The sequence below is a fragment of the Podarcis melisellensis genome (assembly GCF_964234715.1).
Source record: "Podarcis melisellensis genome assembly, chromosome: 10".
Classification (NCBI taxonomy): Eukaryota; Metazoa; Chordata; class Lepidosauria; order Squamata; family Lacertidae; genus Podarcis; species Podarcis melisellensis.
In genome coordinates, this window is record NC_138542.1 from 32,337,978 (window position 1) to 32,365,051 (window position 27,074).

The following is a 27,074-nucleotide window of genomic DNA, read 5'->3' on the forward strand; positions in this document are numbered from 1 at the left end:
ATGCTGCGGTTTTGTTACCTTGGTAACCAAGGAAAACATTCCAGGGCTTTGCATTGTTAGGTTTGGCAGAACGCAGAAAATTGCCACCTTCTGACCATTTTGCCATTTGACTGAAATTATGGCAAACCTCTTTGTTGCGTCCTGGGAGCGTAACTCAGTGCGGATGAACACTTTTGAATAAAAGCCCTTTGTTTTGTTCTCTTTTCCTTTTTTTGTGTGGGATTCAGTTATAAATTCATTGAGAGTTTTCCTTCAGCAGTTTGAGTTTCTTCAAAGACTTATTGACCGAAATGCCCCTGTTAGGCCCACTGTGACTTGATCGCCCAGTTGACTCTCCGCAAAGGTAAGGGGCAAAGCGAGTTTGGACAATTTTGTCCTCTCTTATATAGACTCTTTTGACCTCAGAATCTGATAGGCTCATGCAGCTTGCGTGAGCTCAGTGGAAGTAAATCAATTCTAAGAAGGTAAATCATCTCCTTGCCTTTCAGCTTGGAGTGAATGATTGGCAGGAGGAAACGGTGGTGAACTAAGAGGCCTGGCTGAGCAGCAGCAAGCCATTAACATGCCAGACACCAGGAATTTATCTTGAGTGCAGATGCCACAAATCGTACCCCTTCTCCAGTGCCCAAGATGTTTTCACAAATTATGAATCTGGCACTGGGCTGACTGAGTTGTGCATTTCTGCATCATCTTCCTTCTCCATATAGCTTAACAGGGCTTTTCCTAGCACATTCTGTGTAGACCCAAAGGTAAGACTCTAGAGGCTGTTGGGAGAAGTGTACATTATTGGTACTTCTCTGCAACTTACTTATTTAGCGTAACGTTTGGGGTAAGCATGTGTTGCATCCTTTGGAATAAGGTTTTCTCTGCTTTGCCCCCTTATATAGCTGCACCCAAATCAGAAGAAGGGGACAATATGACGAGGAGAACATGCCTCCCCTTTTTGCTTTGTTTTTGGCTGAACTTTATAGAAGCTTTGAAGTGGAAAAGCATGAAATTTGCCACAGCATGTGAGAAATGTCAACATCTCTAAGTGCTACTAAGGGTTTGTTCATTGCCCACTGAGTCAATTCTTCCAGCACAGCTATTTGATCCATTAAGCAAGGTGTAGATAACCTGCAGCCCTCCAGATGTTGTGGGATGTTGGCTCCCATCATCTCTGGCAATTGGTCGTTCTGCCTGGTGCTGATGGGAGTTGGAGTCGCATCACATCTGGAGGGTCACAACGTTAGCATTTCTTGTTAAACCTGCATTTTTTATTCCTCAGTTCTATGGAGGTCTCATTTATTTACATTTGGTTTCATCTATCTTGAAGGATTGTTTTGGTTGCAAATTTTTCAGACATATCCTGCTGGGTGTATGTATCTTTTAAGACAGCCAACTGTCCTGATTTTTCTGTTTTATTCAATATTTATATTGTCATTACTTTGAAAAATTCTGCTGCAGCAAACTCTCCGATGCTCAGCTTTATTAAAGGATGCTAATTCTCTTTCATGTGTTTCAATTAGGTTTCTTTTTCTCATGATATCTCAATCCGGTTAGCTTTTTATTGCTCAGATCTCTAAATTTGACATAGGAAATAATTTCAACATGTCTATACACCTTTTCTGAAATTCAACTTTGTAAGTGTTGCTTTTAGCTACAAGACAAGTGTGAGCCACTGGTTCAGACAGTGGTTTTACTATGCCTTAAAAATGAAATACACATTTTAGTGTGTATATTCAGTCTGAATATAATAAACATATCATGTTTCGTTGAGGCACCGTTGTTTGAGGAGCTACAACTGTCTTTCCATAATTATTTCATCTTAAGAAAAGAGCCATACAGGAGAGACTCAATTCTCATGCGTAAAGTAAGGTTGTATCCAAAATATGAGGTTGTGGTCCACTTATTCCAGAATAGTTCTGTTCAAGTAATATTAAAGTCAGTGAGATCTGGGCATGACTTGCTTGACCGTTTTGAGAGGAGTTGGGTCTGCAGAAAGCATATCCACACACAGTTTAGTGTCATTATATAGCTGAGTTAGCAAGTGGCCCGAGACCTAGGTGTACCTGGGTAGATTCAGAGGTTTCCAGACAATAAAGTTCTTGTCTAGCATTTGCCTGAACATGTGATTATTTAAACAGTGAATGGGAGCATAGGCACAGACATAAGTCCTGCCTGGTGCATATTGTCCTGACCTTCCTCATGATGTGTGGAGAAGGTCTAAAGAGGGTGCTTACTCATGTTTGCTTGAATACAAGTAGAACCCTCCACATAATTGGGGACCCTGATAAAGTATGGTCCTTGATCATGCAGAAGTTTCCATACATACTGAAGGAAAAGCGCCCTTCAAACCTTCCCATTCAATACAAGAAATGTGGGGACCTGTTGGGTAAGGCTGTTGAATGTTGGGGGCAGGACCTCTCTGAACAGCCCAACACCTCCTTCGCTTGAGGAAGTTTCCTGTTAAGGTGTAATACTGACCTCTTCTATGATATCTTGGTTATACCACTGCTTTGTTCCAGGTGTGCTGCATGGGGAATAAGAGGTATCCTAACAACCACCAGAGTGATCAAAACTGAAAAACGAGAGGTTTACACAAGCGCCACAGATGGATGCTAGATCTTTTCACAATTTGGTCAGTTGAACCAAGAAAGGTGGGTAGGGCTGGGTACCTGAGGAGAGTTCATAAAAATCCACCAGATCATGAGCCACATTTTCCAAGCTATCGTTTTATCTTTAAAAGCAATGCTTCCCACAATATATGTTGCATGAACAGATTTCTTAAAATGCAAATTGAAAGGAAATGGGTGTGATTCGCATCACTTCTGAATGTAACCTGCAATTTACTGACCAGTTTGATTGGGGAAATAGATTCCTTGATCCACTCCTCCCTACTTGCATATCTGCCTCCCTGAACTCAACCTCATAGAAACATTTTAATGGATTGTGAGCATCTGAATCCTGAAAAATGGGAGGGAAATTACTTTTCCAGTATAAGAACAAGTATTCATTTGTGTGCTTCTATTCTGAAAGAGTAGACTATTCATGTATATTTAGGCAACATCTACTGGTTAGTCTGAAGCAACTATTCAGCATTTGTTTGTATTGAGAAGAATGGCATTTTTTCACTCTCCACTTCTTTTTATTCTAGTGTATATGCTTGTCTTTAGTCCAATCATCTCCCAAGGAGTGCATATTTTAACCTAAAATGTTAAGAATACGAAAGATTTCTTTGACGGAACAAAAAAGCTGTTTGCTTATACCTTACAAATGAGATAAGATAATACAAGAAAGAAAAAGAAAGAGATCATGCTGTTTTAATGGCAAGTTCCAAAAGCAAAATAAAATGGTTGGAGGTTCATGAAAGCTCCCCTTGAGCAATATTTATAGGGATCAAACGAACATCAAGAAGTACGTCTGTCTCAGCAAGGGATATATTATTATTCCAAATATCACGAAGTGTAATGGATACATTTGGAAAGATGAAGCATTCATGACTGAAGGAATAACGTAAGATGCTGGGTATGTGTTTTATAGCAGAGGATATATCCTTATAATGAATGTCATCGCCCCCCATAGTGTCCTTTGTATCAGAAGCTGTCATATGTGCCTTTCTTTTCTTGCATAGAACTTTTTGCAGTTCAATGTACTGACCCATAAAGCTCTTTGTCCACCTGGTGGTTTCAATGACATCTTTTCAGCACCAGGTAAAGACTTCATTCTTCCTGTAGGCTCTTGATGGACTGAGGTGATGTTGCTGGAATTAGTGTTCTGCCAAAGCTTCCTGTGGCTGTTTTGTGTGTGTGTGTGTGTGTGCATTTATAATTTTATATGAATGGTAGGTGTTTTGTATTTTTTTTAAGGGTATAGTCAGGACTTTTTTCCAACCAGAACTCACCGGAACTCACTTCCAGCACGTCTCAGGTGGGCACCATTGGCATTCTAAGAAAACGAGGGAGCTGTTCATGGCGAGTTCCAGCACCTGTTTTTCCAGGAAAATGGCACTGGGTAACAGACTTCTAACAAGTCTAAATAACTACTACTACCACCACTACTACAAATCTTATGACAATCCCAGATACTAGATCACAAGGAAATTTTTCATCTCTAGTGCTGTTTTTTTAAGGAATCAGCAGACAAGAGAACAGGTGAGCCAAGGGAATCAGGTCCTTAGACCCTGAAGGATGATTTGGGCCTCCAGTTAAACAGACATTCAGGTTCAGAACCAATTTAGGTCCTGGATGATTTTGTAGGATTAGCCTAGGAGGGGCATATATCCTACTTTACCGTGGGGCAATCCTCTGTTTGAAGGTGTGTCTCATTCAAGTTCAGATTAAAGATAAACAAGGGAGATCAAAGAGGCCTTAAAGTTGCCCATCAACAGATAGCCCTTAGACAGAGGGCTATGTGAGCACACTTCGTGGTCATTGTCTTCTGAGGTAAAAATATAGAAATGTATTTCTAAATATGCATTTATACATATCAATTAGCACTTGCAAATCTGTGCCCTCTTTTGATATTCTCTTTAGGCACTGTGGAGCGGCCATTCTTCATCCCTCCTTCCAAATGCCAACACGATGGCTGTTTTAAGAATGAGGTTGCACTTCATGTTCACTAGATCCATAGCCCTGACCTCCAGGAATATTTAAAACTCAAGATTTCTTACTGGCCTTCACACTGTGTCAGGTTGTTCAGCAGGGTGAAGCAACCCACTTCAGGGGACACCATGATGGTGGAACAGGAAAGGTGAAAGCAGGAATTGGTGTATAAATGGTGACAGCAAGGCTTGTTTAAAGTGTTGAAGTTAGTGGAGGAGGGGAGTGCCATTTGGGCCCTGTTTAGGCTGACATGCCGAAGCCATTATTTATTGTGGGGTGTCATGAACTGGCAGGACAACAGGGAGGAGGAAGAGGATCCGAGTGAGGGGTGTAGCTGGGACTAGACACACTGGGGCAAGCTAAGGATGGAGAACAAGAGGCGTAGAAAATATGGGGCGACGGAGGATAGTGAAGGGATGGGGGTCACTGCACAGGAACCAGAGCAGCGGGACCCATCACCAGAGCCAGAGGAGCCCCTGTTTTCCCGAACACGACAGACTCTGAGGCATGAGGAACACTCTAGGAGGCAGAGGCAGGCAAAGGCCCAGAGCCCAGCTTCCTAGCTGACCAGGTGGGGCTCGCTAGCTCTGAGAGGAGGTGTGTGATTCCTCAGCTGAAGTAGGCTGAGGACAGGTGAGGCTCACATGGCTCATCAAGCCCAGATGCTGCAATCAGCATGCAAAGTACAAAAGGGAAGCAGAGCTGAAGTGCTGTGTTTGTTTGACTATTTGTGCTGATGAACCTTGGCTTGGCTGCTCCTCGACCACTATGGGACTGTGCTTTGGGTTTGACTCTGGGCTGTATTCTGAGTGCTGGACTTTGGACTTGGCTCCTTGGATCGACCCTAGACTGTGTTTATTGACCTTTGGAGTTTGTTTGTGTGGACTGACCTGCAGACCTTGAACTTTGGATTGGTGTGCTGACCTGCTGCCAGGTAGGCCAGGGGTTCAGGACATGAAGACATGGCAAAAGCAACAGTTCCCTATTAAGGTGCTATACAAATAGGGTTCATATCTTGATAAAAGAGCTGAGGGTCCCAGCACAAAATGGCTGCCAATGGCAACAAAAATAGAAAAAATAAAAAATGTGATGGTACTTCAGACCAGCGACTACCATCACAAAGAAACCACTGGTATCTTCCAATGTGCTGTAAATGTCTGTACTGAGTGCATGTTGATTGTCACTTTTTAAAAAAAGAATTGCAGTGATGCAGCGACAATTTTTAAAACATTGTTTAACTCATTTCTGTATCTGAAAAGACAGAACCTCTTGCGTTAAAGTGTGATTAGAACTGTAAGCATAATTGATAAATGGTGTGCAGCACTGATTTATAAAAACAGCATTATAACATTTACATACCTATCTTTGCACAGCAGTTCAGAACATTGTTAGGCACTTAGACTGCAAACTAAAGCACATTTATCTAGGAGTCGGAACCATTGATCACAGTGGCACTTACGTCTGAGTAAGCAGCATCAAATGGCACTATCAGCCTGTTCCACTGTGGCATGGCTATCAATGAGCAGCCAGGAATGACTTCGGTGGCAGATTCCTAAATGCTATCAATTTGTTCAATTTAATATTATTTTCCTATATACTTGGAATAATTTCCCCTTCATCTGTTTCTTTCTATCTATCTCTTTTGCCTTTTGTTTTGGCAGAGTTTACTCTAATTTGTGTTGAGTTTCATAATATTAAAGTTAGCTATTTTGGGCATATCTTGTCAAATAAGCAAAAGAGGCAAATTGATGAGGTGAAATTAGGAGCACAATGGAATTAAACAGAGTTTAGGGACACAAGAAGCTGCCTTTTACTAGGTCAGACTATTTATTTACCTCAGTACTTTAACTGGCAATAACTGTCTTCAGTCCCAGAGATTCCCTGCCCCCCATGCCAAATGCTTTAAAGCAGGGATGATGAACCTGTGACTCTTGCACTTTCATTGGATTCTGGCTCTCATCATTGCTGCCCATTGGCTCTTCTGCCTGGGGCTGATGGGAGTTGGAGCAACAACATCTGGGCGGCCATTTTCTTCAAGGTTGTGCATGGCAACCATGGTGGACACCTCATGTTTGCATTTATGTAATTTCTTTTCCTCACCGGCTTCCTGAAGTGGTTCCAGAACGCTATAAAAATGTAATCAGGCATCAAGTCTTGAAAAAAGAACATAAGGTCAGCTGCCAGCCCTGTAGAAACAGCACTGAATAACATGCTCAGACAATAATAGGAAATGTGGTTTTTATTAGGTCAGTGTTTTATGAGATTAAGAAAGAAAAGCTACTGTTTTTCTGTGCTCCGTGAAAGTTAATAGTGTCCGCACAGGAAAACAAATTGGCAGGGAAGTAGAAAATCAAGTTATGTTTTATCGAGGGAGCTGAGCATGAAATGCACAGATTTGCATGGTAATATATCCCAAAACTATAAATGGAATGGATTTAGTGAAAATATTTTGAAAGCTATGGCGGTTTAGGAAAATGAATACAGGCAAAATTAAGCAAAGTACTGTTTGGAAGTTAATTAAAAGTTAAAAACAAATATAAATTGTAGAAAATATAATACTGGCACCAAAGAGCCATCGACAACAAAGGAGTAATATGGGACAATGCAGCAACCTGAACACAGCTTGGTGGGGAGTGCTGCAGCTGCTTGGCTGAGAGAAGAGAAAACAAGCTAAACAGTAAATGTAACTGATGTTCAAAGCCATATTAGACTGCAGAATGTTAGGCAATGCCAGCATAATGGACAATGCACTGGGCCCAAGAGAGGGGTTAGCAGTCCAGGCCAGAAATAGAGTACTGCTGAACACCTTGGGTGGGTAGCTTCCAGTTTTTCTGCCCTACAAACAAGGTTGTTGGAGGGACTCTTCCCCTCCCCTCCAATACAATATCCTTTTGTAGGCATGGACTTGATTCAGGTGACCTTTTCTGTTCGTGAATGTGGATGAGCTGTAACACAACTGTCATCGTGAGGTGTGTCTGAGAGTAGAGTAAGGGGGGCATCTGAAATGATTTCAGGTTTTTCTATTATTATAGAATCATGGACTTGCAGAACTGGAAGAGACCCTGAGAGTCATCTAGTCCAGCCCCCTGCAATGCAGGAATTTCAGCACACCGTCACTCATCCAATCTGAAACCATATCTGACCCATTTTAGCTTTGCAAATGTGCTAGCAGTTTTATTGCTGCAGCACTAGGATGCCTTACATTTCAAAAATCTTATTTATAGTGTTATATTGATGGCGGCATGATGTAATTTTCCACTGCTTTGTTATGGCTGTGACGTGCTTTGAGCTCAACTTTGTTGTTGGAAAACCAATAACCTAACCAAACCAAATTTAGCGCCCGTTTTTGAAATGGTAGCTTTCAGACCTGAAGCCGAGTACTGCATAACTTTCAAAAGCACCTGGTGTAAACCAGGAAAAGGTTTAGCACCAAATCAATGGGATTTAAATCACAGCTTAATGCACTTATCAGATGGATGCCAGAGAGATTTAATCATGCCTTACCGTCTCTTACTGAGGCCATTATGACTGACTTGTAACTTGGTTATTGGTAATTCTCTCCACAGATTCATAAGATGTTACAGGGATGTAACTTATACCCAACTTGCTTTTTCTTCTTGTGGTTGGTTGACTCTGTCACAGAAGTGGAAACTGAGTGTCTGATTCAATTTGGCTCAAGGTTTCAGAGCAAATTAAATAAAGCTGAAGCAAACTAAGCAAACCTGAGGTTTGCCCAAATTGTTGGTTAAGCTGGTGTTGTTAAGACCATTTATGTGACAGAAAAGGTCTCCTGTTGCATAAATAAAATATAATTCTGGTTAATGGTTTTGGAAAAATCATGGTTACCTTGGCTACATCCAGGGCCCCTCAATATGTCCCTTTAATTGTGCATTCATGATGACTTGTGCTGCTTTCAATACTGTTTGTGCCTGCAAAAGTTTTGGGGTGGCTAGGCTGTTTCTTTCCAATCAGTGTATGCATGTAGCTTGCTGCTGAAATCTTGCAACTTTATAGCATGGCTGTTCAGGTTTATTGGTTTGCTCCACTTTTGTTGCTCTACAGCATGGGTAGGCAAACTAAGGCCTTGAGGCTGGATCTAGCCCAATTGCCTTCTAAATCCGGCCCGCGGACGGTCCAGGAATCAGCGTGTTTTTAAATGAGTAGAATGTGTTCTTTTACAGTGGTACCTCGGGTTACATATGCTTCAGGTTACAGACTCCGCTAACCCAGAAGTAGTACCTCAGGTTAAGAACTTTGCTTCAGGATGAGAACAGAAATTTTGCTCTGGCGGCACGGTGGCAGTGGGAGGCCCCATTAGCTAAAGTGGTGCTTCAGGTTAAGAACAGTTTCAGGTTAAGAACGGACCTCCGGAACGAATTAAGTACTTAACCCAAGGTACCACTGTATTTACAATGCATCTCTGGGTTATTTGTGGGACATAGGAATTGGTTCATTCCCCCCCTAAAATATAGTCTGGCCCCCCACAAGGTCTGAGGGACAGTGGACCGACCCCCTGCTGAAAAAGTTTGCCGACCCCTGCTCTACAGTACAAGCGTGCCCGTCAAGATGGCAACAGTGTGATAACATCTAGCATCACAGAACAACTCATAGAATGGAATGATGAGGGGGCAGTCCAGTATAAATCTACCACGAATGCACTCTTTTTGCAAAAAAACCCCCTGCAAAAATCTTCACTGGTCTGGAGGATCCGCATTAAATGCATCCGTTCCTTCAATAATAGCACCACCATATCCTCGTGGTGACATACACAGAATGGTAGGATGACCAATTCTAGGATCAGTCCCGTAAAGTTAGGCTTGGCCTCAACACATGGGTGACATTAAGCCCCACACAGAAAGTTCCAAATAAGCAATTTACTCTGGGGTGTATGTGCCCACAATAGTATAGTAATATTCCCCTACTTTAGACGCCATCTTTCACACTGTCTTGTTGTCCAAGACACTCAAATGGGCTGCATAATTTAATTACTGAGATAAGGAACACAGCAAAAGTAAATGAAGGATGATGTGTATAGAAGGAAGTATGCAGAAAAGTATGTGATGTGCATTCTGTAAAAGCTACAAGCTTAATATGCTCACAGCTAAATGAGAACAAATGAGCTTGAAATGCAAAAACAATGTTTCCCCTTGAGATTCCTTCAACATTCTTGAAGTTTTTAAATGCACACTTACCGTTTTCCAGGATCTCTAAGGTTGTAAGAGTGATGATTCCTAAGGAGCAAAGCTTTGAGTGAATTTTGTTTCTTCAGTCCTGCAATCAGGCATTGTTCACATACTTTCCTACTGAAGGGTTGTCCCTCTAAAATTGAAACCAAAACATATTCACTACCAAAGGAAAGTCAATTTGTGGGATGTGGAGTTTTTGTGTGGGGAGAACAGAGATAGGCATCTCTCCTTCAGGTCGTCCCTCTCAGTGAAATGTGAACATCGGGGAAACTGTATTACATATTTTTTTCTTTTTACATTTGGGACTCCATCACCTTTTGCCCCAATGCTCAATCCTTGTCTGCTATCAAAAGATCTCTTTAGATTTCAAAAAGTAAATGTGATGGAACACCAGGACTTTTTTTCCAGCCAGAACTCACCAGAACTCAGTTCTGACACCTCTCAGCTGGGCGCCATCACCATTATAAGAGAACAAGAGAGATGTTCATGGTCTGGTACCTCTTGTTCTAGAGAAATAGCACTGTGGAGGACCTCATCACATACTGGAAGCCGCTTCCATACCAGCAAAAACCTGCCTGAGTTCTACCTAGATTGCCCTTATTTTGTGGCCCAAGAATGCAGTTTGACTTGATTTTAGCATCCTTCTAATGCACTCCGTGGGACGCGGGTGGCGCTGTGGGTTAAACCACAGAGCCTAGGACTTCCCAATCAGAAGGTTGGCGGTTCGAATCCCCACGGCGGGGTGAGCTCCCGTTGTTCAGTCCCTGCTCCTGCCAACCTAGCAGTTTGAAAGCACGTCAAAGTAGATAAATAGGTACCGCTGTGGTGGGAAGGTAAACGGCGTTTCCGTGCGCTGCTCTGGTTCGCCAGAAGCGGCTTAGTCATGCTGGCCACATGACCCAGAAGCTGTTTGTGGACGTACGTCGGCTCCCTTGGCCAATAGAGCGAGATGAGCACCGCAACCCCGGAGTCGGTCACGACTGGACCTAATGTTCAGGGGTCCCTTTACCTTTAATGCACCCAGTATGTTTGTCTGCAGAGCTCATAACCATATTGTTTTGCATCACTGGCTGCCCTTGTTCACAATGTTACAGCAACCCTAATTGCACCTACCTGGGAGTAAGCTCCACTGAATTCAAAAGCCAATTACCGTACTTTTGAGTAGTTATGGTTAGGATTGCTCTATTGGTGGCCTAAAATAGCTGTCCCTCCAAAAAAGTATATGTGTTTTTCATATGTTGCTATTTTTAAAATATGTAATATGTAAGCCACCTTGGTAGGATTTATAAATACCTGTAATTGCAAGAGATAAATAAATATGGTCTATGTCTTCCTGGTTGCTCCCTACAACCTACTGTGTGGGAAGCTTCCATTTGGATGAGGCCATAGGGAGCATTTCCTTGGTGGAATGATGATGATGAATGTTCTGCCATTTTTATGAAAGGCTATTTTTAACTGGAGATAAGTCTAGGGAGCCCAGCCGTGATGCATCCCAGATTCTTTTTCATTCCCCAGCTGGATAAAGTTGTTGGTATCCGTCTGTCTTGAGAGACAATGGTACTGGATCCAAAAAGGATCAGGACTGCCAGCTCCTCCTTACTCCAACTGTAAGTAAAGTTACCTGCCCAGAAACAGATTTCAGCTAAACAATTTGCTTGATGAAAGCTACAAGTTACTTTCCCCCCGAATGTCTGATTTGGTTTCAAGGAGGTAGCTTATATTTCAAGTAAGAGGAGACAGAGCATGCGAAAAATACATGGCTCATAATCCCTTCTGCACTTGCCCCCTGTGTCAACAATACCTGCTTGGGGAAGGCATTTTCTCAAAGAGCATGAAGAAAAAAATGGGGAAAATCATTTCTAAAACAATTCTTTTCTGAAAAAGGTTAGTATTTAATGCACCACAGCTGGAAACATTTCAGAATGTTCATGGCCATCACCACTATATTTTTTTAAGATACTGGATTTTCTCCTGTTCCTGTAATTGCTGAGCACATCCATTTTAAAGGTCAGACGAAGCCAATTATCTTGGTGTGACCTCCTGTATAAGGGGTGAGGGTAGCATTCAAATGATCCCTTCTAGCAGAGGCAATAGTAGTTTGCCTTTCGACTGCAGCATATTGAGGGGGGAGATAAAGCTGAAAATCAATTTTATAGTTTATGGACACAGTTAATTTACCATTCCACTTAGTAGTTTGCTCCCATTATGAATGATCTCAGTATTACAATACACAGCTCTTATTTCCTGCCTTGGAATTTTTCAATAATTAGAAAAACTGGTTCTGTTAATTATTTTTCTCCTCTGTTTTAAATCTCCAAGGTTCACCACAACGCTGTATAGATTTTCCTTGGTCCAATGGGAGACGATGTTTGGAATTTTCAGAGGTAAAAAGTGGATGGGGTGAAACACTCCTCCCCTCAAAAGGAGTTGCTCAGGTAAAACCTGAGTTGCTCAGGTAAATAGTACTGAAGTAGCTGCACGTTTGACTGCAGGTCCCCCTTGTCATTGTTATGCTCTGGCTGGAAGCCTCTGGTGAATGTGAATGCCCATCTGTGGATGCAGAAGCTGGAGTCAATTCGATGCATCTCCCTGACCCCACCCACCCCTAATTTCACAATGAAGCTCACTCATGCCCCCAGACTTCACACATAACCCAGACTGGGGGAGCAAAGGGAAATCAAAGAATGTGGTTTTCCAAGCTTGTAGATGTATGTCTACTGCGAATCAAATTTTGTCCCAAATGACATCACTTAAGCATCCAAATGTGTAAGGATTGACACTGCCCACCATTGTGGACAGTACTTAAGCTAGGGAGACCTCTGTATAAGACAGTTTCTAGGGATTAGAAGCACTTCTTTAATGACCTGTGTGATGCTCTTGCCATTTCCATGTGGTTAATGAGCCAAACTAGATCTGAAGTGAGAGACCTGTGCAGAAGTGGGACATTTGTGACATCATGAAGCTTCTTCTAAACCAGGCATGGCCAAACTTGGTCCTCGAGCTGTTTTGGGACTACAACTCACATCATCCCTAGCTAACAGGACAAGTGGTCAGGGATGATGGGAATTGTAGTCCCAAAACAGCTGGAGGGCCAAGTTTAGCCATGCCTGTTCCAACCAACCAACCAAAGGAGAAGGAGAAGCAAGGCAGATAGAAGCCTTAACCTTTCCCACTGCACATTTTTCTCTGTTTAAACTGTCCCTTCTCCCTGAAGCTGCTCTGTGTCCTGCAAGGAAAACCTTAGCTTGGAGTGTGTATATTTGAGATATAAATTGCAGTGTGGGTTGCAATAAGCCCTCTTTTTCTGGGACAGGTCCTCTTTTCCATGGGTAGAGTCATCATAGCGACCCACAGTTAAAAGCAGAAGTCGGCAAATGTGTCCTCTTTTTTGTTCTTCAAAATATGGCACCCCTAGAACTCAGTACTGCTTCCCGACCCAGCTGCAAGCCCTTTGACTGAAACAACGATGGAGGTCTCATTCACAGATTTTATGGGTCAAGTTTGGTTCTGAGTTCCATACCTCCCTGGTAAGATTTCAAACGATAGTGTGGAAAACAGGAGGCCTATGATGGTGCTCAGGGCCAGCTCAAGACATTTTGGCACCAGAGGCGAACCACAAAATGGTACCCCCTTGGGAATCAAAGGCCATCATGGTGGTGGGAGGGGCCTGTTCTGGATCATGTCAGCTGGGTGCAGAGCCCAGTAGATCCTCAGAGGGCACCCCCACATTTTCCTTCCTGGGGTGGGAGGAGACCAGCAGCGCCTTCTACTTGCCAAGAGGCCACTGTAGAAGTGTCATTGGGGTGGGGCTGCCAAAGTACAGTCATACCTCGGGATAAATGTGCTTCAAGTTAAGTATTTTTGGGTTGCATGTTACTTCTGGGTTTCGCCGTGTGCGCATGCGCAGACAGTCAAAATGATGTCACGCGCATGCGCGGAAGCGACGAAACGCAACCCGCGCAAGCAGAGATGCGTGGACGTGGGTTGCGTTCACTTCAGGATGTGAACTGGGCTCTGGAACGGATCCTGTTAGCATTCCGAGGTACCACTGTAGTGGCAGAACTGGCCTCCAAGGAGTGGGCCACAGCTGTTGCTCTCACTGAGAGCCAGTGTGGTATAGTGGTTAAGAGCGGTGGACTCATAATCTGGTGAACCGGGTTCGTGTCTCCGCTCCTCCACATGCAGCTGCTGGGTGACCTTGGGCCAGTCACACTTCTTTGAAGTCTCTCAGCCCCACTCACCTCACAGAGTGTTTGTTGTGGGGGAGGAAGGGAAAGGATAATGTTAGCCGCTTTGAGACTCCTTCTGGTAGTGATAAAGCAGGATATCAAATCCAAACTCCTCCTCTTCTCACTGCGGCAGTGGCAGCAGCAGCAGGCAATGCATTCCTGAATCTGCTGAATCTGCTGCCCCCATGATGCTTGCCGCCCAAGGTGGTTGCCTCACCTTGCCTCATGGGTGGGCCAGCCGTCCTAGTGCTAAACTACGCATTATGCCTGGGAATCCAGTGTTCTGAAAAGACCAGGCCAAGTGGCAACTCCACTGCCATTGGCATAGGGACAGAGCTGCTGTTCTTCTCCATTAAACTGAAGAGAAATCCTTTTATATGCTCAGTCCGGATGGAAAGCTCTGTCCCTCCAGATATTGCTGGACTCCACTTCTCAGCATCCCTGATCACTGGCTATCATAGGAGTCAATTCCTAGGGGCCGTGGCAACTTTGGCCCCTGCAATAAAATATTTGAGAGAGCTGTGCCCCTGCAAAGTTGCTGGGCATTGCCATTCAAATAGGGTGTGTGGACCTTGTCATTTGATCCATTATGTGGGGCAGGGCTTACCTTGGGCCCCCACAATATTTTATTCAAGTTGGCACCCTTGCTGATTTTGCTGGCAGGCGCCGATGGGAGCTGGAATCTGACAACATCTGGAGGGCCACATATGTTCTGCCCATGGGCCATGGGGTGCTTTTTGAAAGACCAACAATTCTAGTTCCTGGAATTTAGGACAGCATAATATACCAAGTAACCAGACAGCCTTTATTCAGAAATAGCCTCACTGTGTTCATTGGGCTTTAAAAGGTAAAGGGACCCCTGACCATTAGGTCCAGTCGTGACTGACTCTGGGGTTGCGGTGCTCATCTCACTTTACTGGTCGAGGGAGACGGCGTACAGCTTCCGGGTCATGTGGCCAGCATGACTAAGCCACTTCTGGTGAACCAGAGCAGCACATGGAAACGCCGTTTACCTTCCCGCCGGAGCGGTACCTATTTATCTACTTGCACTTTGACATGCTTTTGAACTGCTAGGTTGGCAGGAGCAGGGACTGAGAAACGGGAGCTCACCCCGTTGTGGGGATTCGAACCGCCAACCTTCTGACTGGCAAGTCCTAGGCTCTGTGGTTTAACCCACAGCACCGCCCATGTCCCTCAATGGGCTTTCCCCCTGCATGAGATTTGTATGGGTTTTGTAGTCTAGAGCTGAAAATCTATGCAAATTTGCTTGGGAGTGAAATATACTCCCAGGTTAAGCATGTTTAGGATGGGGCTATAAATGTACAGTATTCTTTTTGCTTACTAAAAACACAAAGGCAAACACATTTAGAAGAAAGAAGTTAATGATCAGTTGCGACAGGGTTATTTATCTGTGACACACAAGTACAAGGAAATATAAAGGAAAGGCGTTTGATTAATTTTAAGTTCCCTGGAAATGCTTTTCTCCCCAATCAAACTTCCTGATGACCTTTTCTCTGAACAGCTTGACAAGAAAATCCATAATACAAAAAAGCAGTCAGGTAGAATGCAAAGAACTTGCTTTAAATAAGCAATTGTTTTATTTATGAACTGTTCATAAAAACGTGCATCACATGCTCAGAGAGTTTGGATTTGTTGATTCCAGTATAAAAATACACTTAAGATACATAACTTAAATCAACAATAACTGTATTATGTTTGGTTGGTAAATGGTTTGTTAGGAACACAGATGGATACAATAATGCAGCATATAAAATGTATTATATTCCCCCAGATACTTTTAAAGTCTTCAATGGTCAGAACAGAATTTATAGTCTACATATTTCAGAATAATTCCTGGACTGCTGTAAACAACTTCCCTCTATCAAATATGTGTTTGGCTGCTTGGCTTTTAGCAACACTATTTTATTTATTTGCTTTGCTTTCAAATAACCCATGGAAAATTAATCACTTCTACATGCAATTGGATCTGATTAATTTTTTTTTTACAATACTTCTTAAATATAATGAGCTTGTCAAAATCACTATTCCACCCCCCCAAGGACTTTAAAAATAATCCAATGTGTTATTTTATTGGTGTGTTCAACAGGCACCAGTTGCAAAGTTATGGCCTTCTGCTTCTGTAGATAGTCTTTGAACATCTGTTGATGGTGAAGTGACCTATAACAAATATTATTGAACCTTAATGGGATTACTCTAGAGTACATGGTTATTTTATACAATTGTGTTGCCAGACCCTCCAAGTGTCCCTATTTTCTAGGGACAGTCCCAGATTTACAGAAGGCATCCCCATTTCTGATTTGATCCCAGAATGTCCCACTTTTCCTTAGGACATCCCTATTTTCATAGGAGAAATGTTGGATGGTATGGAGTTATGCAACCCCCAAGCCAAGGAGATAAGTAAAAAGGTAAAGGACCCCTGGACGGTTAAGTCCAGTCAAAGGCAACTATGGGGTTGCGACACTCATCTAGCTTTCAATAATTTGTCCATAGACAGCTTCCCGGGTCATGTGGCCAGCATGACTAACCACTTCTGGTGCAACAGAACACCGTGATGGAAACCAGAGCGCATGGAAACGCCGTTTACCTTCCCAGCACTTGCACTGGTGTGCCTTTTAACTGCTAGGTTGGCAGAAGCTGGGACGGAGCAACGGGAGCTCACTCCATCGTGGGGATTTGAACTGCTGACCTTCTGATCTGCAAGCCTAAGAGGCTCAGTGGTTTACACTACAGCATCACCCGCATCTCCAACTATAGGCAGCCCTATATAGGGAAGTTTTAAAAAATGTTTGATGTTTTATTATGTTTTTATATATGTTGGAAGCCGCCCAGAGTGGCTGGGGCAACCCAGTCAGATGAGCAGGGTATTATTATTATTCTTAACATTATTATGAATAATAGGACATCCCTATTTTCATCAGAGAATTGTTGTGATCTACAGCCTAATCTGATATTCTCTACGTCCCTCCCCCCACCCCTGAGTTGTTGAGGGGCACATTCTCTTAATAAATAAATCTATCAGGCCAAAAACTAATCTATGTTGATGGTGGGCTGGACCAATGGGCCACCCACTTTTGTCCCTCCTTCTACCACATGTCTGCCTTTCTGACACCTCGCTTTTTCTTCCCACTCAGGAGGCTGTAAGAGGAGGAACAAACCCCTTTGGCCAGAGGCCTGGCTTATGCAGATGGCTGTTGAAATTATGCCAGAGGCTACAGCAAACTAGGCCAAGTTTCTATGTAAATGGAACCTTTCAGCATAGTCATGGCACTCTTACTTTGCAGCACTATTCCCACTGAAATCAGACAGGCACCTGCAATTTTGATATTTCGTCTCCCACTGAAAACATTTTTTATTTGCCGAGAGCTTTTAGAGGATAGATTTACTGAGCGCTTGGGCATTTGGTCTGTATTTTTTATGATTTTATGATATTTTAAACTGTGGGATGGGGGTTATTGTTCTGTTGGTTACTGTGTTGTTGTTTTTGTGTGTGTTTATATTTTAAACCACCCTGTGATCCTCAGATGAAAGGTGCTATAGAAATTTAATAAATGATGATGATGATTTTAGTGGCAGTGACACAATATTTTTTTTTTTAATGAGCTGGCTAGTTAATGCTTTTAAAAATAAAATAAAAGTGCTGCAGGTTGCCCATTCCTGGATTAAAAATTGATACTGTATTAGATTATTATTTGGCAGAAAACTCAAACCATTTAAACACACACATACCTATTTTTCAGGCATTCTGGAAAACATGGAATGACAGACCCTGAGTAATAGCATCTGCTATCAAGCCATCTACAGTACCTCTGACACCAACCCTTTGCAAGAGTTTTGTGGAGCAAGTGAGTTGCCTCCATATCTATTATTTTTTAATGATAGCAAAACAAACGAGTACAACAAGCTTACCAGACTCATTCATCGTACTGCAAATTGCCAGGTGTTTGATTAGCTGCCTCCTTTTTGCAATCTGCTTTTGGCCTGCGAGTTTGACATTTTGCTTTTATGCCTGTTGCATGTGCCTTAATGATTTGAATCGAACACAGTTTTATCCTTTGTAAACTTTTAGTCAGTTGCAGGAATAGTAGTGCTTTTACACACACACACACACACACACCCCTCCCTCATGCACAGAGAGTACAATCCAGCCAGCATTAATGATTTTTTAAGTCCCAGTGATGTCGAAGAGTTAATAATAATATGCTGAGTTTTTCTCTGCTGAAATGTAGAAAAATTGGAAGTGCCTAACTTTATCTGGATCATAGGATGAACTGAGGTTGTGGAGTCCTCGTTCTCCTCAAATCCATAGAGTTCTGGTTTTATAAACAGAAATGTTGTAGGACTAAGTTCTCAGCATGAAAAATTCATTGCCTTGGCAAAGGAAACAATGGTCTCTGCTGCAATGCTTTATTTTTTAATAAAATAGTATTAACTTTAGACTATCCTCTCTTGTTATTTTAACAATGTATTTCATAAAAAGGGAATTTTGCATTGGCTTAAACTCCCTGCATCATGCATGCCTAATCTGTTGTTTTAGGATGCAATCGTATACCGACTTTCCTGTGAATAAGCACCATTTAATTCAATGGGATTTCCTTGCATTGAATTATTACTTTAATCACATGTCATTTGTTTATTGGATAAATATATCCTTTCTTCCCTCCAAAGAGTTTAAGGTTATTTCCATTTTTATCCACATAAGTACCCTGTGAAGTGGGTTAGGGTGAGAGACAGTGACTGGCCCAAGGTCACCAAGTGAGTGGAGATTTGAACCCATGTCTCGCCAATCCTAGTCCAATACTCAAGCTCAAACTCAATACTGGCATAACATGTGCAGCTTTAGCACAGCTCATCAGAAGTTTTGGATTGCTAAGCAGGGACTGCCAAATTAGTTTCATGTTGCTTAGTTTATATTTGTTTTAGACTGTAAAGGTAAAGGGACCCCTGACTATTAGGTCCAGTCGTGGCCGACTGGGTTGCTGTGCTCATCTCGCTTTATTGGCTGAGGGAGCCGGTATACAGCTTCCGGGTCATGTGGCCAGCATGACTAAGCCGCTTCTGGCGAACCAGAGCAGCGCACGGAAACGCCATTTATCTTCCTGCCGGAGCGGTACCTATTTATCTACTTGCACTTTGACGTGCTTTTGAACTGCTAGGTTGGCAGGAGCAGGGACCGAGCAATGAGAGCTCACCCCGTCGCGGGGATTCGAACCGCCGACACCTTCTGATCAGCAAGTCCTAGGCTCTGTGGTTTAACCCACAGCGCCACCCGTGTCCTCTTTTAGACTGTACCTACATTTAAAATGTATTAACACGACCCAAAGTTCTAAAGGGTTCTGCTTTGCACACAGTAGAACTCTAGTGATGCACACGGGTAGCCTTGCTCATTTTGATGTCATAGAATGCTCTGTGACAGCAATGAGGATGCTTGCAGGAATTATTATTATTATTATTATTATTATTATTATTATTTATTAGTTTTATTGGGTTTTTTGTGTTATAAACAGGGGAACAGTACATTTGTTGTCTCCACTTTGAATTCAGTCTTTTTCACAGTTTGTTTACATTTGGTGAAAGACATTTTTGTCATAGACATCTTGGTGAGGGGGTAGAGAAATGGGGATACTGTTCTTTCATTCTGTTGCCTATTCTTAGTGTTGGGGTGGGTTGTGTCAACATCACATGAGCGTGTTCTTTGAGTATTTATTTAGTTATTTATTTATTATCAATATTGCGATAGGTTAGGGGTTCCTGAGCTTGCTTGGTTGTGTTTAGTTGATTGCAGTGTGGTTTATTTGTGTGAGGGAGGTGGGCTAGGTTGTTTGGTCAGGTGAGCCATATTGATTTGTAAGCTGCTAAAGGGGGTATAGGTTATTGTCTTGTTGTGTTGTGTATCTAATAAAGGGGAACCACACTGGGGTGAAGCATCTTCTGCAGCTTGTCCCTGTGCTAGTTTGAGTTTGTTGGTTAGCTTTCCCAGTAGGGCGGTTTCCCATACGCTTTGGGACCAGTGGCCTATGTTGCTTGCAGCAATTATCAGTTCACAGAATAAATTGTGCAGGATGGTTCCTGAGATCATGGAGCAGGTTTTCATCTGTGTTTAGGGTGGGCTGAACCTTTCAAAACTGCATTGTTGTTATTGTTGGGTGTGAGGTTGCTAGTAATTACTCTGTTCTTCGGCAGAATTCAAGAACTAAATTATACAGTAAAAAAAAAAAGGGTTGGGGGAGTTCATTTGAGGGCCAATATGTACAAGGAGAGCAGCATTCCAGTTCGGTTTTGCTATAAATGGTGTCTAAAGGCATAGCAAAGAGACAAATATTTTCCAAAATATATAGCAGATAGTGGTACCAATATTATACAAAAGCATTGTAATCTGTCAATACTTTTACTCATCTGGTTTCTGGGAACATACCAGATGTTGATTCTGCAGAGAATATGATAACAATGGGGAGCAATAGATTCATGAACCAATCACAAGTGTGGCTTCCTGAAGTGGTTGAAATGGCTGTTGGCAGAATGATGTGGTCTTATTTGTATACACCGAGTGTACAATGGAGAAAAATGAAAACAAAGAGCAGTGGAAATGAGAAAAGGGGGTGTCATTTGTATTCTTTGGCGAATGATGTACAATCCAAAATGCTTGCTCTCACATCATATATTACTGAATAGGATTCATTTCCTCAGCAGAAAGATGACACTTTAATAGATCTTGGAGATAATTTATATAGGGCAGTTGATGTTTCCTCAGAGTTGCTCAACACATTGTAATTGTATTACTGGTAATGAATCTCATTTTTGCCGTGATGCTGAGGAAACAGGATTGCTGATGAATGTCGAATCAATTGCCCTCAAAAGAGACACAAGGTTTTGATTATTTAAATTCACTCCCCACTGCATTGTTTTGGTAGGTAAACAGGGAAGTAAGAAGCAATGTGAATTTATAATCTCTCTGAACACACTACTTCCCATTTCACTCCCACTGGGGAAACCCAGCCAGCTGGGTGGGGTATAAATAATTTATTATTATTATTATTATTATTATTATTATTATTATTATTATTATTATTGATAGCTATTGAGAAGGAGTCATGGCAGGTGAAAGGAGGGCCACACTGGAAGGCCTTTAGTGGAATTAGATTCTATGGGATCAGGGAGGGAGATTTCTTCCTCAGCTGTTCTCTGCCATGCGTTTTGTAGCCGAAAAACACCTGGTTTGTAAAGTGCTAAAAACGAAGAAGCATCTGCTCCATCTGTCTCCTTGGTGACAAGAGGGTTGCACACTGGCTCCCAGTTTCTTTCTCCTAGCATAGACAAATGATTCTAAATTTAACTTTGATTTTCTGCTTAGCTGAGCCTGTGTCCAACCAGTTTAAACAGATACCTGCTGTTAACAATGGAGAGCCAAACAGTCAGAAGCCTGCTGAAGTCTTCTTATGAGTAGGGAGGCAATGGACAGAAGGGTGGCAGGCAGCGGCAGAGCAAGCCGATCGGGCGCCTGGGGTGGAGCATGTGCCCTGCACCCGAGGGCAGGGCCACCCACCCACAGGGGCACCGCAGGGCCTCCAAGGAGCCAGTCTGCCTCCTCCCCCTCAGCTGAGGGGCAGCGCTGAGCCTGCAGGCGCCCAAACCACCATGTCACTCCCAGGAGAGACGCCTGGCTCGGGCGTGCTGCAGGCCCTGCAGTGAGTGCCGCCCACCATTTTGTCACTCCCCTCAGTGGGGACACCCGGTGCGGGTCACACCCACCACACACCCCTTGCTACGCCCCTCAAAGGTCCCCTCAAAAATAAATTCTGTGCTTCTGTTCAACAACCCCATGTTCTGGGCAAATTCACTGAGGGCTAAAAAAATACTAAATACTAGACGTATTACCAACAACCACATTGCTGTTTGAAAATATAAAAAAATGTGCAGGAGTCTTCTAGCTGACCTTAACATTCTGTTTGATTAGTTTTTCCACATGTGATTGATCAGAACAGAAAAAAAGAATCACAAGCCTATAACAGCAGTTACTAATGAAAGCTATGATTTGACCACTTCACTGTGCAGCTAGCCAATGTGTGCTTTCAGTTGCCATAATCTTAGGACCAGTTTGGGGGAGTCACATGAATCAGTCTTTACCCTCAAATAAAATGTTTGTATGATGTGTGTTTCCTATCTAAAACATTCATGTCCCATTAAAGTTACATGGGGGAGGTGCACGTCACTTTTGTTAAGCAACTTTGGCATGGCAAATGGTCAGGGAGTTGTAGTTCAGAAATGTCTGAAAAGTCACATGATTGAATTAGAGGATGTAGGTCAGGGATGGGGAGCGTTTGTTGTTGGACTGCACTACCCATCCGTTCCAGGAAGCATGGCCTATGGTCAGTGATAATGGGAGTTGTAGTCCAACAAAACTAGGAAGGCCACAGTGTTCCTATCCCTGCTTTTGTATGGACAGAGACAATGTGAAAGCCTGGCAGGCTACGTCTCTTCTTGCCATCTATGATTTAGCTGAGTCATTTTGTTTGCTGGGCTGCAATCCTATACACAACTTACCTTGGAGTAAGTGCCATTGCCCTTAGTGGGTCTTACATCTGAGTAGGCAATGTGTAGTATTGTGCCATAAACAAATATCTCTCCTAATTTGCTGCTACTTGTATTTATATGTTTTCTGTATCCAGTTGTTGCTTTAAAATTTGATTTTACTGGCATTGCCTTTTGACTGTCTTTCTTTTGTACATCACCTCGGGCACCTTGTCAGAAAGAGGGCCTACAGATGACATAATTAGATGAAGTACAGCAGTGGTTCTTTGTGTGGTGTGTCCAGAAACACCACAACATTGGCTATAAATATTAATGACCTCCCTCCACCTTTTTTGGAAAGAAAGCAATTTGCCATGAACAGCAAGGTTTGAAGTATTTTAAGAATGTGGCAAAATCTTGGCTATAATTCATTCTCTGCCTATAGAGCCTTTGTCCTCCACATGTAGAGAGGATTGATGATAGTCTTTATGTCTTTATTGTGCTGAAGACTTTCTATCAGATGGTCTCTCATCAAACTCAGGATCTGTCTTCAAAACTTTTTTAATGTGCTGCACAAATATTCTAGCCTTTGCATCTAAAATACATTTGTGCTGTGTAAGTGTTTATTCACTGCATGCATTTTTCAGATCAGGCTGCATATTCATTTTATAGTGAAAATATGAAGTTAAGCGTCAACAGTGGAAACAGTTCAGTCTCAGCTTATTGTCCCATTTAGCAACAATGTTCTTTTTAATAGAACTCTTTAATGCCCTGCATCTGTTCCTATTGACCTAACATATTGCAGCACCTTCATAAAAGTGAGCCAATTAAAGCAGCTGGCTGTTCTTAAAGTTGAGCAACTTTGTTCATTCCAGAGTGTCTCAATGGAAATTAATCTGATGCTGAAAAATAGGCAGCAGGCCTTGGGCAGAGTGTCAGAGTTGGAAGGGACCCTGAGTGTTATCTAATCCAACTCCCGGCAATGAAGGAATCTTTTAAAACAAACCTCCAAGGAAGGTTAGTACCCTTGGGTGCACTTCATCAGGTCCCAGAGATGTGAATTCATTTAAGGTAGCTAGATGTTCCATTACCACATCTTGGGCTGTAGCTCCCTCTGTGCATCATTTATTCTGTTCTCAACAGGTTGGGCACTGCTTTTCTTTTGAGTAATGAAAGAGATAAAGTAGGTGTTCCGCCTTCTGTCACCTAATAGTATTTATCTGTCTTCTCCATACTGTGTTAAGAGCTCATATTTGTCTTGCTTGTTTCCCCTTACTCTGTGCATTAGTACAGAGACAACCGAAACCATGAGTCATTCTCTCCAGCTGCTTCCTCCTTGTAGTTTCCCAACCTTTAGCAGGTTTTCTGGAGCACCACCTCAGTTTCCTGTGCATCAATGAAGCTATTATCCCTAGTGCCAGGTCTTCCCCTGTCAACTATAATATGACAGTCTCTTTATTGTCTCTCTCCCCCTCAGGATTGCAGTCTTCATTATTATTTAAAACCCTGATGCCTTCAGAAGTCTAAAGAACATGACATGCGCACAGATGAATGGAAGCTGATATCACAGTTCATAAGGTATGAAATATGCATGCTTTTGCAGCTCTTGAATGATCAATAATTTTTAACTCTTAACAACATAGATGCAAGGAGGAGCTAGTCTAGGTGTGCTGGTTGCCCACCCATGCCTGGAAGTGTTGTGTTACACATTTTTGTCTCATGCTTAAAAACTTGCTACTTATTCAGCAAAAGATAGTTTATAGGGAAGAATTCATTAAAATAACTTTAGCATGGAAAAATAGTATTATCTGAAGCTTAATATAAACATTATAGATAAAATACATATTTACACAATAGCAAAGTACATTTATATACAACAATATCTATTATATTTAAATTATATACTTTAAAAATGTCACCAGACTAATAAATTATACACAGTATCAAACATGTCTGGCACTTCTGTAGTGCATAAAATATTTTTTTAAAAAAACCAACAGGTACAACTGCAACAAGCAGGAATCTGTTGGAGTTTTAGTGCCTTGAATAAACAGCATCTGAAACAAAAAGAAAACGGAAGTTAGGAAGTGCACACAGAATGGTTTTGTTTTCGTATTTCCAGTGCCAGCCTGTAAACATGTCCTTATGAAAGTACTAGAATGATATAGATAGCTGGAGACCAGAATTGTGTCTCTATGCAAAATAAGAAAGCGGCAACTGTGCCTTAGAACAAGACAGAACAGTCATATATTTTTTTTCCTTGACAGGACTCCTGCCTTTTTAACGCTAATAGGACATTGCCCTATAAATCTTTTAAACAAAAACAAATAACAAAACCAAGCTATATAAAAAGCAGAAATTGAGGAAAGAAAGCTCTTTTTGGCATACGAGTTCGGTGATTAGGTTAAGCCTTTCCTGCTGGATTTCTGCTTATCACACAGCTCGTAAAGGACATAAGCTCTGTAACGGGGTGGGGTGGGGAGGTAGCCATATTAGTATTCAGTATCATCTATACTACAGACTTACAGTGCAGTTCTAAACTTGTCTACTCAGATGCAAGTGCTGCATAGTTTTGTAGGACTTCCTCCCATCTGGAGTTACAGCTTTGAACTGGTTAAGCCATCATTCCTTACCCCAGGGAACTCTGGGAACTTTAGTTCTGTGGAAGGGGAAAAGGTTCTTTAAAAAAATAGTATCTTTTTCAGGGCAGCCATCTTGGTACTCCCTAGATGTTATAGACTTCAATGGTCAGGGATGATAGGAGTGAGAGTCCAACAGGCCTGTTTAGTGGCTTTCACCGGTGCTGTAAATAATCTATGCTCTGGAGAGTTGGCATACACATGTGTTGAAAACAATTCTAGCAGGGAATTAACAGAAATCTTTATAATTCATACAGTAGGATCATTTTTTTTGCCGGGGGCAGGGGGAGCTATGGCAGTTAAATTGGCCTAAAACACCCACACATTTGTATCTATGAAACAGCAATTAGATTCAAACTGCAAACCCTCACAAAGGAACATCCATTAATCTTGTGAAAATGAATAAATTTAAATCAGGTACAGTGGTACCTCGGGTTACATACGCTTCAGGTTACATACGCTTCAGGTTACAGACTCCACTAACCCAGAAATAGTACCTCAGGTTAAGAACTTTGCTTCAGGATGAGAACAGAAATCGCGTGGCGGTGGCGCAGCAGCAGCAGGAGGCCCCATTAGCTAAAGTGGTGCTTCAGGTTAAGAACAGTTTCAGGTTAAGTACAGACCTCCGGAACGAATTAACCTGAAACTGTTCTTAACCTGAAGCACCACTTTAGCGAATGGGGCCTCCCGCTGCCGCTGTGCCGCCGGAGCACAATTTCTGTTCTTATCCTGAAGCAAAGTTCTTAACCTGAAGCAGTATTTCTGGGTTAGTGGTCTGTAACTTGAAGCGTATGTAACCCGAGGTACCACTGTATGGTTATCATGCCTACCCTCTGGAGTTTTGGGCTAAGCCTTCCTTCAGCCCCAGCCACCATGGCCCAGGGATGAAGAGAGTTGTGGTCTACAACATCTGGAGACATCCCATTGGCTATCCTTGAACAAAATAGAGACTTACAAAAATTGTCAGTATGGGTAAAAATAAAATAAAAAGTTTACTGGGCATTTAGCTGCAGAATAGTCAGATATTCTGTGAATCTACCACCACAGAAGTGATTACTATACAGGATTCCACTATCAAAAATTGATAAGAAGGCTTTAGTAAATCCTCTCATTATGACTTCCTATACTGGAGCAAGATGTCAAGCAAAGAAAGTGATGGAAGGACAAGGCAGGTTATTCTTATCAAGATCATTTGTTTGGTATAGTAAATATGTCTGGTATTTTATTAGCACAATATATTCTCCCTTCTCCAGAAAGCCTAAAACCTCAAAAGGCAGCAAAAGGGTGCTATTCTATAGCATAAAATATGGCATATGAACATATAACACATGAAGGGAAACACATTAAGCCTGTAATGGAGCCTTCAAGTACAGTCCATGAAAAGTTGAAAGAACTAGATGGTGTTTAGAGATGCCTTCAATGGCAGAGATTTCTTTCAAATAATAGAAAGGTCAAGTTGGACAGTAATAAACTATATCCATGAGATTTCGTTCAAAGTTCTGGGGTGTAAATTCTCAACTTTTTCAGTGGGAGTAGATTGGTTTAAATGAAAATATTGAATCCTGTGTTGTGGTGTACTGCGCAATAACAGCACAAATGTAATAAATATCAGGGAGTTGTCGGTTCAAAGGAACTGCATGAACAACTAAAGAAAAACAAAATGAGGGTTAATGCTCAGAACCATCTTGCTTCTCTTCTCAGCTCATGATACCTTCTTACCCGTAAGAAGCAGATTATATGATTCACCATCCATTGTCAGCTCTTTTAACAGAAGTCCCAGGTTGTGTGCTGACATTCAAAATTGCAATTTTTATATTTATTGAAAGAGATGGCTGCTTTTGCTATAACTACCAGTTATATTATAATCACGTTTTTACACATCATAAAGTTATATTTTTTAATCTTAAAAAA

At 42.1% G+C, this 27,074-nt stretch overlaps 1 protein-coding gene and 1 long non-coding RNA gene across 8 annotated transcripts in view; one reads left to right on the forward strand and one right to left on the reverse strand.

The window, feature by feature from the left end:
• Nucleotides 1-61: 61 nt before the first annotated feature.
• LOC309379202 lies at nt 62-27,072 on the forward strand. Of its 7 annotated transcripts, none has more exons than XR_014172390.1 (8): nt 62-343; nt 489-749; nt 888-1,065; nt 2,529-2,639; nt 16,106-16,166; nt 17,757-17,861; nt 24,002-24,102; nt 26,865-27,072. It is a non-coding gene; the product is annotated as an uncharacterized lncRNA (long non-coding RNA). The 7 variants fall into 7 exon arrangements; XR_014172391.1 differs by having other exon boundaries at nt 888-1,045; nt 2,508-2,639; XR_014172393.1 differs by having other exon boundaries at nt 888-1,045; nt 2,508-2,620.
• PTPRB (protein tyrosine phosphatase receptor type B) overlaps nt 23,070-27,074 on the reverse strand; it is a 74,550-nt gene continuing 70,545 nt past the window's right edge. The window contains exon 33 of the mRNA XM_081928141.1: nt 23,070-24,581. Coding sequence (XP_081784267.1) covers nt 24,559-24,581 — 23 coding nt within the window. The 3' untranslated portion in view covers nt 23,070-24,558. The remainder of the gene's footprint in view (nt 24,582-27,074) is intronic.